The sequence below is a fragment of the Euwallacea fornicatus genome, chromosome 30, assembly GCF_040115645.1.
Source record: "Euwallacea fornicatus isolate EFF26 chromosome 30, ASM4011564v1, whole genome shotgun sequence".
Lineage (NCBI taxonomy): Eukaryota > Metazoa > Arthropoda > Insecta > Coleoptera > Curculionidae > Euwallacea > Euwallacea fornicatus.
Genome location: NC_089570.1, coordinates 2,765,772 through 2,784,464, shown reverse-complemented (window position 1 = coordinate 2,784,464; position 18,693 = coordinate 2,765,772). Strand labels below are relative to the sequence as shown.

The 18,693-nt window shown below is 35.4% G+C and overlaps 1 protein-coding gene across 14 annotated transcripts in view; it reads right to left on the bottom strand.

Annotated features, from left to right (window-relative positions):
- The window catches only part of Tlk (Tousled-like kinase), a 57,835-nt gene that overhangs the window by 634 nt on the left and 38,508 nt on the right, over nt 1-18,693 (bottom strand). For 10 of the 14 annotated variants that reach the window (XM_066298428.1, XM_066298426.1, XM_066298430.1 and 7 more), the window contains 10 exons: nt 9,976-10,066; nt 5,192-5,457; nt 4,993-5,121; nt 4,749-4,925; nt 3,428-3,591; nt 2,966-3,268; nt 2,457-2,666; nt 1,899-2,046; nt 1,545-1,795; nt 493-712 (listed from right to left, as the gene is read on the bottom strand). In XM_066298428.1, the coding sequence (XP_066154525.1) occupies nt 493-712; nt 1,545-1,795; nt 1,899-2,046; nt 2,457-2,666; nt 2,966-3,268; nt 3,428-3,591; nt 4,749-4,925; nt 4,993-5,121; nt 5,192-5,457; nt 9,976-10,066 (1,959 nt within the window). Of the gene's footprint in view, nt 1-492; nt 713-1,544; nt 1,796-1,898; nt 2,047-2,456; nt 2,667-2,965; nt 3,269-3,427; nt 3,592-4,748; nt 4,926-4,992; nt 5,122-5,191; nt 5,536-9,975; nt 10,067-11,079; nt 11,235-15,450; nt 15,615-18,693 lie in introns of those variants that run through there. The other 4 variants (XM_066298440.1, XM_066298439.1, XM_066298435.1 and 1 more) reach the window with 3 other exon arrangements.

Below are 18,693 nucleotides of genomic sequence, written 5' to 3'. Positions count from 1 at the left end.
TAATCTACAACGCTACACACTGCATGAGCGCAAAAAAAATGCACTGCAAAAATGTAACATTTTAACCCACTACATTTGATGTTCACGGCAAATCTTGAATTCTTGTTCTATCTCCGAGCCTTCCCAAACCTGTATAATGGGCATATAAAAATCCTGGTCACAACTGCTATGTAAAAATTTTTTTTATATAGTGAACGTGACATGTTCCTGAGTAATAATCGAATTGAAGCCTCGAATGTGTATTTTATAAAAGAATGAACACTTTTCTGGTATGCGAGGAAACAATTACAAATTAAAACATTTACAAACGAATAAAATGCATTTTCAGAAATGATAGAATAACTTTCACAGAACTCATGAAATCAAAGCTCAATATTGGCTAATTTTTTTAATTCTATGGAAATTATTTTTTTGATAAAATTACCCTGACATTATAGCAATTAAAAATTCTACTTATTAGTCATTATTGTTTACTTTTGCCCTTAGTCTTACCTTAGCTTCATTTGTCACAGCGGGCTTATTAGCGAACTGAACTTCAGTCGCTTTCAGGATAGTGTTTTCCTCTAAAATGGTGGCTTGGGACTGATTATGTCCAAACGGCTTTTTACCATAGAGGCACTGGTAAAATATCACACCTACACTCCAGACATCGACCTTCGACGAAATCTTTGGGGGATTCTTTCCTACTACAAAACACTCCGGTGGCAGATACCTGTAAAATAATATCCAATATAGGAGAAAAATTGTGTTTGAAATCACTTCGTTAGAAGCTAAGGATATTTAAAAATTGTCTTTGCACGAATCAGAATAATGTACCTAATTAATTTTGTATTTGTGTTAACTGGTATGACGCGCACCTGCTTTGAATTCTCGCAGTAATTTACAATTTTTCGCAACTTTTTCAATTCGATTAATCTATTGAATCTATTTTTTAATTTCTTGCTATGTAACAGCGAATAAAGTTTAAAAAATAAGCATTTTTCCCTCCCTTGCCACTTTTCTAAAATATCAAAACTAACGGAAATACGAAGTGTTACAGTGAGTCTTAATTTAAATAATGAATATGTATTAATTTCTGTGAAACCGATAGAGATATTTGAATAAAATTCTGTATATTTTTTAATAAATTAGCTATTTACGCCGTAAGTCTAGTAGGTAACATGTTGCAGTTTGTGTTTCTATTCTCAAAAAAAAATCCTAAAAATTATTAAAAAGTCGTTACTCCAAAAAAAAAACAGAACAAAGGGCTCCCGACCCTATGAAAGTATTATTCTTTAGATTCTAATTAACTTGGCCTGAGTAGTGGACAACCCTAAATGAATATTAAAATTTCTCATGTCAAACATAAAAAATGTGTCAAAAACTGCACACATTATTTTAGAGCCAAATTTTGATACCCTGTAGATAGACAAAAAAACAAACCTATTACTACAACCACGTAAAAACATGGCACTACATAATTCATAACCGCAACTTGTTGATACCATATGGTCAGAATTAGATTTCAACTTTGCAGAAATAAATCACACCTAACACATACATACCAATAAGTCCCCGCACCCTGCGACGTCAGGTCCATCCCATGATCTGGGTTGTAGTTTTCCTCGTCCATGACTTTACTCAGGCCGAAGTCTGTGATTTTGATTTCCCCGCATACATTACCCTCTGTCAGCAGGATGTTGCCAGGTTTCAAATCATAGTGGATCACAGGCGGCTTAATCTCGTTCAGGTACTTGAGCGCCGACACCACCTGCATCACTATGGATCGTGCTTCTCGTTCCGGTATTGTCTTGTGCTAAAAATCACATATTTCTATTTCTCCACGTTCATCAACCCTTCTAACCACTATTATTTCAAAAATATTATATTATAAACGGAAGTCACTACCTACTGCTTACCTGCTTTAAATAAAAGTCTAAGTCATGACCATCACAGTATTCTAGAACTGTACAAAACGAATTTGCATCTATTTCGAACACATCATACAACTTAACTACGCGGGGGTGATCCAGAGCTTTATGAATATTGTACTCCCTTAAAGCATGTCTGAAATTAAAAAAAAAACGTGTAGCTAATGTCTGGTAACCCTACACAATCGTACAACAAGATAGTTGTTACGGATCAGTCCCGTCTTGAAACACAATTTAACCATCATAGGTGTTTCTGGATCAGATTTTATCATCATGATACTATGAAAAAAAAATAGATTTTTATAGGTTCAGGCTTCATCACTTTAAAACACACAGTTCTAACGGTGATATTTTTATTGCAACGTAAAAAATATAATTCAAATGTGCGTTATAACTTTCTCAAAGTAAAACCGAAAATAAAATGAAAAGTAAATGGATTATTAATTATTGGTCATTATTATTAATATATTTTAAAGTAATGGAATTTAATGTGGGATTATGATCTCTTCAAACTGAAAGGACAATGATTTTTACCGCTTAACTCACTTGATATAGTTGGCCTTCTTATCTTCTTTCCAGTCCTTGTTGAGCTGGTGTACTTTACACGCGACGTACCGCTGCTCTTTGAGATCGAACGCTTTGTGCACCTCGCTGAAGCCACCTTTACCTAGCAGCATCAGCAACAAGTACCGCTCATTCAGCACCGGATGGTTGTTGAACCGCGATTGGTCCTCGTTGTGGATACGTTTGAGTTCCCTAAATAAGTCTAATCAGTATCTGAAGAGATTGTAACAATGAAAGATATTAGGACGAAAAACTTTATGAAACTTTCTGGCAAAACTCCCGTCACAGCGAGTAGATATTAATTAGGTATATTTAAAATCTTACATAATAGAAGAGTGCCTCCCCCCCCCCAAACTTAATGCTATTTACGCGTTTTAAAATTATTGGAAATGGACATTTAATTACGTGTATAAAAATTTTGAAAAATTAAATAAATTGTTCACACCTTGTAACACATTTTCGAAATGCTATTTTTTAAATTATTCCTTTACCTAATATGAAGATTCCTCTCCCTTTCTAATTTCTCCATCTCGAGCTGGAGGTCGGCATCTTCCTTTTTTAAGGCGTTCTGCCGTAGCTTGAGAATCTCGTCCGCCTCGTAGTATTCCTGAGACGTTAGCGAACCAGGGATCGCGTCCGGTTTCAGGAACCCGCTATCCGTCGTGCCGTTGTGCAGGGCGTTGGAGTTGTTCCGTTTTCGGCCACCACCCTCACTGTTCGACGGCCTCTTTTTCAGGAGGAGTTTCTTTTGTCTGTCGATTTCCTCACGTTCTGATGTAATTTCTTCTTGCCGCCTAATAAAAATTAAGAAGTTTAGTAAGACTAAGATTAAGGGTACATCATCTTTTTATTCCCTAGACAATACCAGAGAACTGGATATGAATATAAGCAAGAAAAAGATGACGCTCTGATCATTCATTCATACATAGAGGTGCTGCCGAGCAATTACCTACCTCGCCAGTTCTTGGAACGCATGGCCGTCCGTCCAGTTTTCTTGAAACGTGGCACCAACCCGTTGCGTCACAAACTGTCCCAGTCTTAACCTATTTTGCATACATTTCTGCCGCGCCTCCTTCTTCTCTATTGAGCTTTTTTCTTTTAGTAACTTTTTTACAACCTAGAAGTAAAGACAAAAATTAGATAATATAATCATACCAAATCATTCGCTCCTTTTACTATTAATTACAACTGAGACAACATCAAACTAATAAACACCGTGAATTAATGAAGATGTTTACCATGAAAATTAGCTTCAAATGAAACGTCTTCATTGATGATGCGATAAAAGACGAGTTGATTTAATATTCTTAGTATTATTAAGATTATTGCAATTTGACATAAAATCTAGTTAGATTTAGTGGTGGAAGAAATTATATACACACCGCGGTCGTAAAATATTTATAGCCCTCGGGTCTTAGATCCCTCAACACTGAGAGCTTCAGGATTCCAACTTTACCTAATAGTGTATCTTACAACATTGATATATACCATTTACTTAATATCTTTAAATTAGAATTTAAAAATGTAAACAAGTTCTGAACTAAACCACGCAAAAAAGCTTCACACCCTGTATCAATAGATCTCGGTTCAACATTGATCTTCAAAAAAACGATTTTTATGTGCGCGCCCTATCGGTTTCTTTTTGAATATAAACTTGATTATAAGGATTTTACCGGATGACAACTTTCGAGCTTCGACTATTAACGAATATTTCCACAAAATATTAGATTAAAAATAAAAAACAAGTTGAGAAGGTTGACTGGCACCATTCATGGTTTTTAACAACGTAATAACTTGAGAGTACCACGCGCAGGGACGCCCACAGTAAGAAGATCTGAATGTTTTCAATATACGTAACACATGTTATAATAGATAAAAACAATTTTTTTTCAAGAATTATAAATAAAACAGGGACTTTAATTTATGTATAACAAAAAAATTGATTATTCCGAAATTTTCAGAAAGGACAAATGTGCTCAATAGAATGGACATGCTATATGACATCTCAGCACCTCTACGGTTCATAAGCAACCAAACATACAGACGAATGAATGCGCAACAAAGTGAACATTTCAACAGCTTGAGACATAACAAAAAAGAACACGGAACCTTTCGGTGAAACCTGGAAAACTTTTGTAAGATTTCGCGTTTAATCCAGTCTAGTCCAGAAAATATGTAAATCCATCACGCATAGAAAAAACTCGATGATTTCATCTAAGTCTTTGCGAAAACTTCTAGCTCTCTATATAAAGATTAGAGAAACTAGGTACTTACCTCGATGCACTTATTGACCTGCTGTTTGTGTTGGTCGATGGTTTTTTGTTGCGTCGAAATCTGATGCCTGAGCTCCTCATTCGTCCGCGTCAGTTCTTCTATTTTATTATTCCGCACCTCCAAATCGGAGGACGCTTGCGTCTCGAATTCCGTTATTCGATGACACGTTAATTCAGTCTGAAAAAAAAAAAAACAATCGTGAGGTATGAGAAAAACTATGAAATTGATGATTAAAGTATGTTACCTGTATAAATTTGCTAACCATATGTGGGGGAGGTAACCTCGGATGAGGTTGTCGGGAAGAGGTAAGAAAGTCGAAGGGCCCCGTCGTCACAGGCGATGGAAGCCCCACTTGTTGAGGAGATGGAGGTAACTGCAAATAGAAACATATAAAAGTTAAAAGTGATGTATTAAGCAAGTAAGTGAGATGGCACCTAACTCACCATAGGATAGGGTTGTTGTGGACTAGGACTTTTGGCACCACCGTGCCTAATGGGACTGCTGCCCGAATGCTTGAAGTACTCGCTGATCTTCTTATCGGGCGGCGGGACGGCCGGTCGACCGCCCCCGCCGCCCTTACCCGCCCCTCCGCCACCGGCTAGGCCGCCGCCCGCGTCATCCGCTTTGCGCTTGCGCTTCCTCTGTTCCGGCGCACGCGTCGTTTTCTCGGGAGTGTTCGGGTCCACCTCTTTGTCGCTGTGAGACGAACCTTTGGTGAAAACAATCATGGTATTAGTACCGAGAAGAAGAGGCATTTAGCGGCCGCCGCTGAGCGTTCGCCGCGCCACTGAAAACAAGGAAAGGCACGGTCTTACTCATTTTTAGTACTACTACATACATATCAGGAGGGTCATTTTCAGTCAGACAGAGCCGGTTCGGGCCCACGAGAGAGTGGGGAATGATATACAATACGCCTGAGGTCAAAATGCCTTTGTATCTAAGTGCGTCGCGATCCGACACCCAGTATTTGCCAATACTAACTAAAGTCGCCTTTTATCTATCGTGTGAACGTAACTGTAATTAATGGCAATGCTAATTTCCTTGCTTAAAACGAGGTCGTATGATACGAAAGTACACCGAAATTTTCTAAAAATAAAAATGTTTGTATATATTTTTTAAATTCAGTGTCTTGAGGTAACTCTGGATATAATTACTTTTCCTGGTATCTAGAGAAAATGACTACATGACAAAAAAATCCATTCATAAAAAAAACAATTCAAAATTCATTTTTCAAAATTCAAATTATTTTTACAATCAAGAACTTAACCGCATTGTTAATAAACCACAAAAAGGAAATCAGACTTTGACACACTATAGTTATCTAGATAACCAAGCGATTGTAGACTTATTTTCATATGAAGTGTTCTTCATACAATGAACTGGGAAATCACACCCTGAAACATTAGCACTTCAATGAGGAACACCCTATGCAGCAATGCAACATATTCTTTCAAGTGGAATACGTGATTTACGTTCCGCAACCACAATTCTAGAGACCCTGTATATCACAGGTACAGAGATCGTGCAGGTAATATGTAGTTATACACGTAAAAACTGTAAATGGGGAATCTCAGGAAATACAGTTGAAAATTAATTTCAACACGGAAGAGATTTCATAATGGCAAAATTTGACACTTTCTACAATGTTAACATAGTGTATTAACGTCAACTTATTTGATGTCATTCAAAATCAAAATATTATAAGGGATACCTATTAATTCTAATACTTAATGTTATGTTGCACACCTTATATATGGTATTAACTAAAAGCAGTTGAAAACTGGTTAAATAGGAAGTCTTTCTAATTTTTGCTTAGTTCAAGTTCATATAAATTTTCATCTGCATATTTTATTTAGCTCAAAACTCTTTAATTTGGCTCCTTTTATAGTTTTTTCTTTCATATTTGAATCAGCATAAGTTACCCTTTCGTTAATATTTTATTTTATTATCGCACCTCATACAACTCGCTCACTCTGTACAAGCCGGCAGGTCACACAAATTAAAATGTGTGTAATTGAAACGTGGAAACTTTCACCACACCACCAATCTATAAAACAATTCACTATTTGAATTGGATTATGAAAGTTTGAAGTACGAAATCTGTTCATAGTTTCAGTTTAATTAAGTGAAGAGCGTTTTGCAAGTGCCAATAAACGTTGCAGCCTAAATTTCAGCGGAATCTTATGATTAATAAGCCCATTTTTATTAATGCAATAAAATATTTATGTTGGCTACTGCTTTAACCAATTCCTGCACCTACGGTGCGAACCAAAGTTAGATATTTATTTCCCGTTACAGCTGGGTGACGTGATAACTAATTCTATACGTATTTCTGCTACGGTGAATTAAATAGCCAATGAATAAATACACGCTGGTTTAAGATAACGATGAGTTAACAATGGCAAAATATTGTGATTTGACAGCGCTTTAGTAATTGAAGCCTAAGGTGAAGTGGAGTACCGTAAACTACTCTCGGCTGAACGACCGGATACACCTAGAAGCAGGTATTAAGGCATCTCCAACAAACGAGGGCCTTGAACGCATACAAAGACAAGAAGAAACGATTTCCCTACTGGAATATATTAACATATATCTGTTGTGAATACGGCTATTTTTAAACTTATTGTGGAAAATGATACCCATCAAACGGGATAACGAAGGCTCGCAAACTAATCTTGACTTGATAAGAGCCAGATTCCAGTATTACTTTGTGGCATTTTAAATAGAAAACTTTCCACATCCACAATAATACCTCTCTCATTACCATATCAATTATAGCGGCGTTGCCGGTTGTTGCCGCTGCCCTTTCTTCATTGCCGACGAGGCGGGCTTGCCAAACATCACATTGGCATAGCGAAATAAAATCTAATCGGTATTGCACCTCTCTAGTCCAGTCTAGCCTACTTTGTTTTGTATTGTTGGTTTGCCACGTAAATATTAAAATTTCTAGTTGAACATTTTTAGATTGGCTAGTAGAGAGGCGTGTACGAACATGCATGCATACGTACAATGTAAGCGTATAATATGTGAAAATCATTTAGTTGAATTTAGACAATGTTTATCGAACGATGGCTTCGTGCAGTAGTCTGGAATTAATACGCCGGAACGTTTGCAGAGTTGAGCACATTACTGGTTATGGAAAAAAGTAATGGAGCCAAATCGAATTGAAATCAACGGAAAGTTCCACTAAAGCATGCTTATATGACCTTTAAACCTTCCTTAAAAAAATTACTATGGTCCGCCCAAGTTTTGTGATAGTGAGACTTACGCTTCATTCCTAGCAAATCTTCGCTTCAGAATTACTTTTTAAGGGGCAAACAAAAATTATTAAGGGCCAAATTACTGAACTGCTGGTGCAAATCAAGGAACAAATGCAGAACCAATCTCAATTTGAAAAATTTGAGAATCCTTGTCCAACCCTGAGTTTATGCGTGTTTCCCCTTTAAACGTCGTTAAAGAATGGTTTTGCTAATAAATCATACTTGTAGCTGATGGTGGATCTTCATAAGCCGAAAAAAGGAGCATACCGGTCTTTTTAACTAAAAGCAAACCATTCTATACATTTTAAAAATGTCAACATTCTCAAATAGGAATTCACCTCTAACGGAATGCTCACTACTTAAATGACAATAGTGATATTGACTTTTTTGTACATATTTATTTGTGAAATTTCAAATTATATTTGAATATGCACATTTAATCAGTAAAACAAGCTTGCATACTTTGTTTTAACCAATAAGTGTCTAACACTATCTCGATTTCACAGTGGGTTTTGCATTCCTTGAGAATATGCATTTAATGAGAAATTAATGGGCTTTACGTCTTATTATTCATATGCTATCAGAGAGAATAGTAGTTGACGTATTGTTTATGCATTCGTCGCCATAAGTTTTAAAAAAATGGCCATAGAAAACAACACTGTTTAAGTTCGAAAATAGCATTTCCGCCACATACGAGAACAGTACAATAATTGGCGATCAGAAAATTTACATGTGTTTAAACTGTTTATCGAGTTTTTCAATTGGGTTTTATAATATGCCCTCTAACTTAAAAAAATATATATATTTAAACTTGGTAAAGCGTTAACTACCTCTGGCACGTGTAAGATAAGTTCACGTCTTCCTGCGGCATGTTTAACATAGGAATAGAGTTTCTCATTTGAACAAATAATAACCAATGCTTACTTGAATTAATCACAAATATGTAGTTGAATTTCCAAAGCACCATATTTTTCAACACAAGAGAACGAATTCTACTAAATACAACTCATAAATGACTTAGATTATTCTGTCATTTGTGACGAAAATTATGGTTTCGGCTACAGCAAAGTGTGTCAAAGAACTCCTATTTTACAAAATCTTAGAAAACATCCCTTTACATTTAAGTTCATTGAGTTTGTATTTTTGTTAAGTTATTACATCAAATACTTACGCTGAATGTTTTCGTTGTAAATGTTAATATTCTATGTTACTGACGCTGCACAAGTAATGAAATTGACAATTTTCAAACAAACTTTTAGCTATTATTTTTGACATAAACATCTGGTGAAAACTAAGGAATATCCATCCAACTAACCGTTTGACCAATGTACCGATTATATTTCACTTTAAACAGTAATGTTTTTTATGTCTTCAATATTCATCAACACTTTCAGCAAGATTATAGTGTCACAAATTAAAATTGTTTATTCTGATCTCGATGCTGAAGCTTGAATCAATTCACAGGGATGTCCTATATTATTAGCCGACGAAAGAAGTCATAAACTTAGAACGTCATCTAAAAATATGGATTTTATGTATGTCTCATTTGACACTCAAACACAAATTAAACTTGCAATTTGAGAAACACTGAGACAGTTTAGGAGTCTAACTATATTTACTGTGGAGTAGTTAAAAACATGATGGGTTAAACTATTTCTGTAAGATAAAATGTAATTAATACATCAACAAATTAATGGGTTTTCTGGGATGTGCCCAAAGACCTTCAAACGAGAAATTCACCCCGTATCCGAAATGGTCCAATTTTTTGCGAAACAGGAGAACGCACAGTAACCCGAACTTAGAAAATTATTTAAAACTAAATGATAAACCTTTCTCAATGAAGAGTTTGCTTGTAGAAACGAGATTCATATTCCGCATTTACTTAACATGGCTAGTATGGCACAACTGGGATTTAGTAAAACTAAAAATTACGTAGTGCGTAATTCTTTGACCATTAATGTTCTCACCTGTGCTCATATTAGAGTCTTGGCTATGGATTGGTTGGGTAGTGTTGACTGTTGATTGCGGTGCCATCTGTATGTGAGAACCAGCTGACATCTGTAAAGTAAATATAGTTTTATTAGAAAAAAAAAATGCTCTATAATGTTGGAAAAAAGCACAAACATAGTAATTGATCTACCTATATAACAGATTTTCGGACAAATTTTACTGTACTTGCGTATTAAACTATAAAGCATATCTTTCTTAGACACATTTACTCTGCATTATAATACGATTTGTTAATATGGTTAGTTACTGATATACCGGTCCACGAATTATATGTACCTTATTAATATTTAAATCTTAATTTTTCTTCTACCCGTCTCCTTTTGCCCGACGACTTCCAAAGGTAACGATACCCATTTAATAAGCAGATACTGAACAATCGCAAGAAACGTGTTAATGTCATATCGACATTTACTCAACATCAATGTATTTCTTGTGGTTGTCCAACAACGTGAGGGTTGGGTTAACAAAATTGAATTTCTACCTATCATACATTAACACGTACTTCGAAAACTATGAAAGACCCATTCCAATTCTGTTAAAGCAAATGATGATGAACACGCATGGGAAAGTTCTAATTTCATTTCATTCAAAGTTTAAGAAAGATGCTCTTCCTTTATCAAAACACAATTGTCGAACTTTAATGAAAAAGATACTTTTGAATTTCACATTGATGTAGATTGAAATACGATTAAGGCTAACGTTTCGTATTATTGAAATTTCGAAATGACAGCAACTGGATCAATCGGAGAGAGGTTCGCGAGAAAAGATATTTCATTTCATGTAATTGACCACGATTCGTGAATGACGATGTGTCACACATACGGACCGCATGTCAGACAAATCGACAACATGTCAAGCATGCGTAGACCGTCTTCGTTGGATTGTCCACAGCGAGTCCGCTTGAATTTCAGCTGAGATTGTCATGCGGTTGACTACTGTTTTGGACCAACTCTGCTCGACTTCATTGGCTTTTAATTATTACGAAGCGAACTTAGACGTGGTGGATGTAAGATTAGAAAAGTCATTGGAGTTAGGTTGTTCGGAAGAAAATGACAACAAACCTGTAATATATCAAAATGATCGGAATCGAGCCGTACTAAGAACGCACCTAACTATAAACTGATGCAGAGCAATAGAAAAGCGTCGAAACTATTAAAAGCTGGTTTCGAAACCCGACAACAATCGGCCCGGTCTTTATTTTATTCGTCCACTTTTCGAGAGGAAGTCACAGGCCGAGTCGACGTTTTCAGGGCAGGTAATATCGTCAGACGTCGATGACGATTATTTTGCCTTGCTTCCCTCTCTTTCTTTATAATTGTGTGCGATCTTACTTTGCAGATTGAAAAATCGCAAATTCCAAACATGCTCCGATGCCTACTACTAAACACGGTACACAGGCTATGCCCGCCATCGTCGCCCGATATATACGGTACCGGTACTGATGCCCACCAAATGAAATACCGGGGAATCATTAAAAGTTTTTTCCTTAACCAGCTAAGGGTGGTTACCATTGATATGATCCCGCACGGGCAAGGTGATCTCGGATTTACGAGTAGTGTCAATTGTTACCGAATGCAGGGCTCCCTGGAAACTGTTATTATTCATTGACAGAACGACGTCCGTAAACATTTTTTTTCTACGACTGTCTGGAAAATTCACACATATTCACTAATAACAGAACCTGAAAATCGCAAAATGCACATTCTCAAAAACAACAGGTCATGTAGTCATTTACGCACTTTTATGAGTGTGGGAAACGCACTTTTCACATCCTAATCCAAGAATGATAGTGTTTTTTTTTCAGATCCGATTATGGAGATTATGACATTTGTACAATTTTTTCCGAGATGTGTTTACACATCTTGCCATCATATTTTTAACAATTTCAAATGTTACTTCTGTCAGTTTGACATGTGCCAAAATTTAACGCGGGCATTTAAGGAAATTAAATTAAAAAAAATATGTTATACGTTCGAGGCGGATTATTAATCTATTGAAAAAAAATTATTAGAAAACTAAAATTACCAATTAAATAAAATGTTTGGAAATTCCTCTTCTCAATCGCTGAGGAATGACACTTTTTTTACGTAAGTCATGTCATAATTCCAAAGGTTCATTTCAGGTAAGCGATTGGTATTTGTTAGTGTTTAATTTTTTTGCGTCGTTTAACATGGGTAACCAAGAGTTATTGATGCTTACTGAACAAAAAGCCACACATCGATGTGAGGATATAGGAAAACGACGACAAATTTGACGCCGAAGCTTTAATAAAGATTTTTCACCCCAGCCTTTAGCGAACGATGAATATTATTTTCAGTTACTTTTAACAGAGAATAGTGTAAAATTACACCTCTCCATGAACCCCTACTTGGGCTGTGACAATATTCCTAAATAAAATAAGACCTACGAGATCTAGTTCTATCCAGCTGGGCAAATGCCAGAAAAATTTGTTCACCCCATCGGCATAAACAAAATTATGTCTTACAACAATACTTACTGTGTTGCTGAAATCCTTTTCCTAATAAGAATAAAAGAAATAAAAAGTTGTACGTTTTTCATGGCAATATGATTAATTTATCCATATTAATTCAATATGCGAATAATTCGTTAGTGAGAAGACAAAATATATAACAATAAATTAGCGATTGTTGGATTGGAATTGATGTTGAAATATAATCAAATTGGTCTCCTTGGCAATACTGATAAAAACCTGTTTTTTCATTCTGAAGAAAATCTGGCTTTTTACAGGGACAAAAACCGTCCTTTTCTCGATGCTAGAAATACTTATTCAATAGTAAATTTATATGATTGGCTGAAAATTGACCGTTTTTAAGGACGAGGGCATTTGTCAAGGTAATCGATTTATTTAGGTTCAATTTTTAATAAGTTGGAATAGGATTAAACCGAATCCACAAAAACCTTTCCTAGTTTCCGGTTCTTCTACAATTGTCGAAAAAGCATTGTGAAAATCACTTATGATCATCTTAACACATTATGCCATTCGTGTTAGGTTTTATGCATATATGAGAGTGTAAAGTACGGACATTTTTCAAATCTAAAAAATTGACCATGGGGAAACACGAGCACTATATTGCGACAGTTATATTTCGCTGTGGCGCATGGAATGCAAGGAATTTGAAAAACTACTATTTACGATATTTTATTCTAAGAAAAGGTGAAATGCCAATGGCAACTTAATTGCATTTGTCTAAAAGTGTTGGTAAAATTGTTATCAACATTTTTCCCGTAATAACGGACAAAATTGAAACACATATATTACACATCGACAAGGAAGTGAGCTTCAATTAAAATTTAACAATATTATGCAAACTGGTATTTACAGCTTCATCAATTGACAAATATATCCCAATAATTATCACAAATTATATTTACAGGAAGCTTAAAGATCTGAGTAATAAATAATACCTACATATTTTACTTAAACCGCTTTGTTGCTAAATAGGTACTTCAATGGTATAACATTATTATTAGTTAAGACAAATGTATTACACATAAGAAACATATTAAACATCAGACACTTCCAACACGTTTGAAGCTATAAATATTATAACGATTTAGAATAATAATTATAAACCTCCAACTTGAATTGTGTGGATAAAAATCAATAAACTACGCATTACGTCGACAAATTGTGTCTCATTCTCCTTCTCCCTACGTTTCCTATATGATGACATCATTCTTCCCTTATTTTGCGACGTTGCCTTATTGATCGTCGATTCGAGTTTGTATTTTACATAAGACTCTCGACCAAGCATACAAAGAATAAAGCTTGCCACGTAGATGCAAAATCTATCGAGTGACAAACTTGCTAAAACCTCGAGTTCGTGTTTCCTTCAAGCATCATCTGCCTTCATTCGCGTCTCATTAAATTAACATTTCAGCAGCATTAAATTAATATTTTAGCAGAGCTTTTACTACACAAGGTCGCAATGATTGAGGTCCCACTTCACCGACACTCGATACCACGTAAACAAACGTAAGCCTGCAAAATAATTTCTACAAATTCCCCCCAGAAGACAACAATACAATAATATTTCGCATAAACTTCCATAGTTACGAGTAATTAAACTGGCGAGATTGACAAACCTGCTTAATGTAAACGTTAAATAACAATGATAAATATTCCGTTGCAAGAAAATTAATATCAGCTTTCATCAGTGGCGAAACCAGGATTTATGTTTGGGACGGTTAGCAGACACAGAAGAAACAAGACTGACAGGCTGTACAACTGTAAAGTACAAGTGTATAAGCTAAGCTAGTCTGACAACATCGAGAAACATATTACTCCCTAAAAGAGACCTAATTATTAAACCAAATGTTCACTTCCCCTTTCTACTCATCTCTCATCGAATACCTGATATATACCAGGTATTCGATGTACCATAGATATGTATCTATAGGTATAAGTACCATAGATATATATCTATAGGGATGTCAACTTTTTTGTTTTTACCGTGTGCCAAACTTAGTTGAAGAAAGTTTTCCTAAATAAAAGATTCATTCTAAAAATTACATATTCTTTAATTACTACTAAAAGGAAATCATGTCAAGAGATTGTTACAAAAATCCGGGAAAAATAGATTTGCAGTAGAATACCCTGAATATAAGCAAAATTATCGATTACCGAAATAATCGAAAATGAAGTTGAAAATGGCAACACTATTTTACCATTCAGGCAAAAAGCAATAAAATCCAATGAATGGTTCAGAAAAAAGTTGAAAACAAACGTATCGTAAATTTTAGGTGGCGCTTTTAATTTTTCGTCAGTGCATGCTCATTAAAGATTGTTACTTTCTTTATTTGACTCTAATGTTGCTTGGTCTGGGCTGCAGTCGGCTACATTCGCCACTAACTTTCATTAGTTTTCAAGGCTGCACATTTATTGCCAAAAACTTGTAGTATATGCAAACATTTAAACGACAAATTAGATGTGTATCGAGCTTGGCAAATCTTTGCTAAAAATTTCATAAAAACTCAATCGCACTAATCGCTTCCTGCGAAAAAACAGCACAAAATTAACAGATATAAAACAATTTCTTCACTTATTAATCCAAGCGTCCATAATGTGCCATACAAACAACAGTATAGTGCTATAAATAACTAATCTATTAATAAAAATCAATGACTGTATCGCTGTTTCACCGTATATATGCAGCATTATTAGTATTATTTCAGACATTTTTCCACACCTTGTTTTTTTTTTGTATCGACCAAGTAAGTTTTAACATTTCACCAATGTAACGTTAAATCACTTTAAAATGAGACAATGATTTCTCAAATTATTAGTGCAACGTGCAACTAACTTCACGTCAAAGCACTTTCTACTTTCTTCAGATCCTCAGCAAATCAATATGAAGAAATTAATAAAACTACCGTCTAATAACCTTTAAGTAGGTGTATGTCTCACTTACATGCTCGTAGCACATGTGCGGTTGCTATTTGCAAACGTTGCTTAAGTGACACGAACTGGAGTTACTTAGGCCAATCACCAATACTACAATTTGTACTTAAAAGTGTCGGTTGAAGTTGCGCTTAGCGAACCGAACGAACACCCGCCCACGGTTTTATAAATACACTTCTGGTCTAAAAATTGATCCGTAAACGAAAACTAAATAACTTATCCGTGTATACATACCTACCTACTCAAACTGAGCAACAACTTGAACACAGTCACGCTATAGGTGTCTAAATCTGAAATAAAAGCTACACATACATTACTATCGAGATGATTTTACTAGAAACCATTGGTAGCGTTGGTTTCATTACGAATTAAAAAAAAACTCAAGATGTTGATAAGTTCAATTTATTCATTTTGCGTTAATTCACGTCAATTCACATTTAAAAAACCGTGCTGTGAACTTCTGATCATCTGACAATCTAAACGCCAACAATCATGATCATTAATCATACCTACGGTTCCTGCCTTCGTTATCGCTAATGGGAGTATACCCAATATTATTAAGTAGCAAATCCTTTAGAACAACATGACAGTTTTTTTCAAAATGAATTTAAGAATATTCTGGCATAAAATAGGTATAAACTTACAAAACATGAGCAACTAGGTGAAGTAATTTAATCCATGTCCCTTTCGTGAATGCTTGGTGTACTAGGTTAGCCAAGCTCAAGGCAAATCGTACTATTTTTTTGTTGTTTGTAATTTAGAATAACAATTATAACACATTACAATGCAATTATTTTAATAAATATCAATAATCTGTAGGTTTCAGCTGACGTGACCACTTTAGGATATGATTCAATAGCAAACATTTGGTACGTCATCGTAATTTTGAAACTGACGCAGTGGTGTCAAATGCGGATTTTTAATCCTCTTTTAGGAGTAAAGTCGAAATACTTTGTTTAAAGGACCAAAATATATTTATTCGGAAAAAATTGATGTTAATTGCATACGCCTTCAACAAACTTCAAAATTTGAATCGTTCAGAGGAAAAGCGGAGTTTTACATACAAAATACGCTTAGAGATACAACGAAGGGTATTATTAAGCCTATACTATGTATAATATTACTATATTGTTTTAAGAAGTATCCACAATGCAAACCACATCAACGTTAAGCTTCTTCAGGAAAAACAATATCTTGAAATATACGAATTTAATTTCGAGCCACCAAAGTGATTCTAGCTAGTGATTTCGGTTAGTGGAGCAGGTTCCATTGTGAAATAGAGGGAGGGAGGGTGATCTTGGGGTATTGCCATGGACTAGTAATCAATCTCGAAAATAAATCGTAATTTTTTGCCACGGTAACCTCTCCAAATATGGGAATATTTCCGAGGCGCACATTCTGCCTTCGTAATTGTATCGTAAATACTGCGTATCCTGAGGCGGCGCACAATAGAGCCAGATACTGGCGATGTTCTCGACAAGGTAAGGCGGCCATTTTCTTCTTCTTGAACCTTAATTTATTGCACAAGTCGCTTATAGTTACACTACACGCCATATTATAGCCGCAGGGGTCGATAACCTACATTATTTAGCATTCTATTTTATGTGTCTTGTGTATATACCTGAGTGGTCGCGTTTCACCAACAACCACGCTTTAGTTATGGAAGAGCTTTATTAGCCGTTCTAAAAATGTCGCCTCTCATTATTCAACACCGCAACGATTAAATTTAAAACAAAATCTTTCCTCTGCCTTCAAACAGACCAACTTGTTTATTGTTAACGTATATGCCGACTACTACCAGACCGATGCCTACGGGCCGGGCCGGGCTTATAAACGAAGCTGCGACACGCTGGTCTCAGACGTTGAGAGTAGCACATTCAAATTCGCCCATGATCAAGATACATACGTTGTTGTTGTTGTTGTTGTTAAGTGTTTTATTAACAAAAACGTTACAACAGATAATATTAATAATGTTTTCCATGGCGTTGCATTGATCCAATCTTGCTGTCAATGCTTCGAAAATGATTCAATCTAATTCTGCACCCAACCGTATCAACAGCACGTCTACTTGTTGAAGATTTAGTTAATTCCCATCCCTTGCCAATCATGTTTAAGGTTAAAGTTGGAGTTAAACTATCTACATTGAACATAGCTACAAGCTAATGGTTAGCTTCGAATTTGCAATCATACTAAAAATAAGTATTTTCTACCTTTAACTTCATCATACATACCAAAAACATTGCCTCGATTATTTGGGCTATTTTTAGAAGTTGAACAATAATTACATTACTTATTTGTTTTACTTTAATAAATACGCTGTCAAGAACATTTTCCGATCGAGTAATAGGTACTCTTGTCATGTGTTATCAGTTTCAACATTAATGCGTTGGCTTTCTAAAGGAAGGTTTCCTTGTTACCACTTTTCCCCCAAAACGTGAAGTCTTATTTTTGGAATCGAAAAATGCTGTAGAATACTCATTTGTGGGAAGAGAAGTGCCTACACACCGAGTGTTTCTATTACATGTCACATAAATAAACTCGTAAAACGCATATGATGAAACTTCGCAATACACTTGTACTGACAAGTAAGAGAGTGTAATAATTGAAAACGTAAATATAGTAAAACAAAATGCCATTAACTATTATTGTATGGCGATATATGGCAAATCAGAAGTAATACTTAATTATCGTCATCGAAGTAGGTATTCGTTATTTACGCTCTCGAATAATGTCATGCCGGTAGGTTTTCGTTTTTTTTTTTAACTAGATTCGCCGATTTATGCTGATATGAAGATATTAACTGCATGACAATTTTTTTCGCTCCCCTAAAGTAAAAGAAAAGTTTTGCGCAATTCTTTGAAAATTATATAAAATTACTCAAAACGAAATTGTCTGATAAATGTGGCATATTGACAATGTCTGCTCAGACATGAAAATGATATAGGATAGACGACAGTAATTACATAACTTGGCTTATCGCAGTTAAATAATATTCTATTCGCACTAAACACAATTTCACACTCTACCGTCATTACTCTCTCTACGTCTACGTCTACGTCAACCTATATGGGACAAAAATACCGTACATGAAAGCGTTGAAACGAGGGTGTGTTTCGTGGTAATCCCAGATGTGCCTGCAACTTATAAGTAAAAGGCAGACGATTCGTTCAAAAAGCAGCTGCCAAATGGCCCAGTAAGGTAGGTATCAGACCCAAAAACACTACCTATACTATAGACACATATCCTACATGAA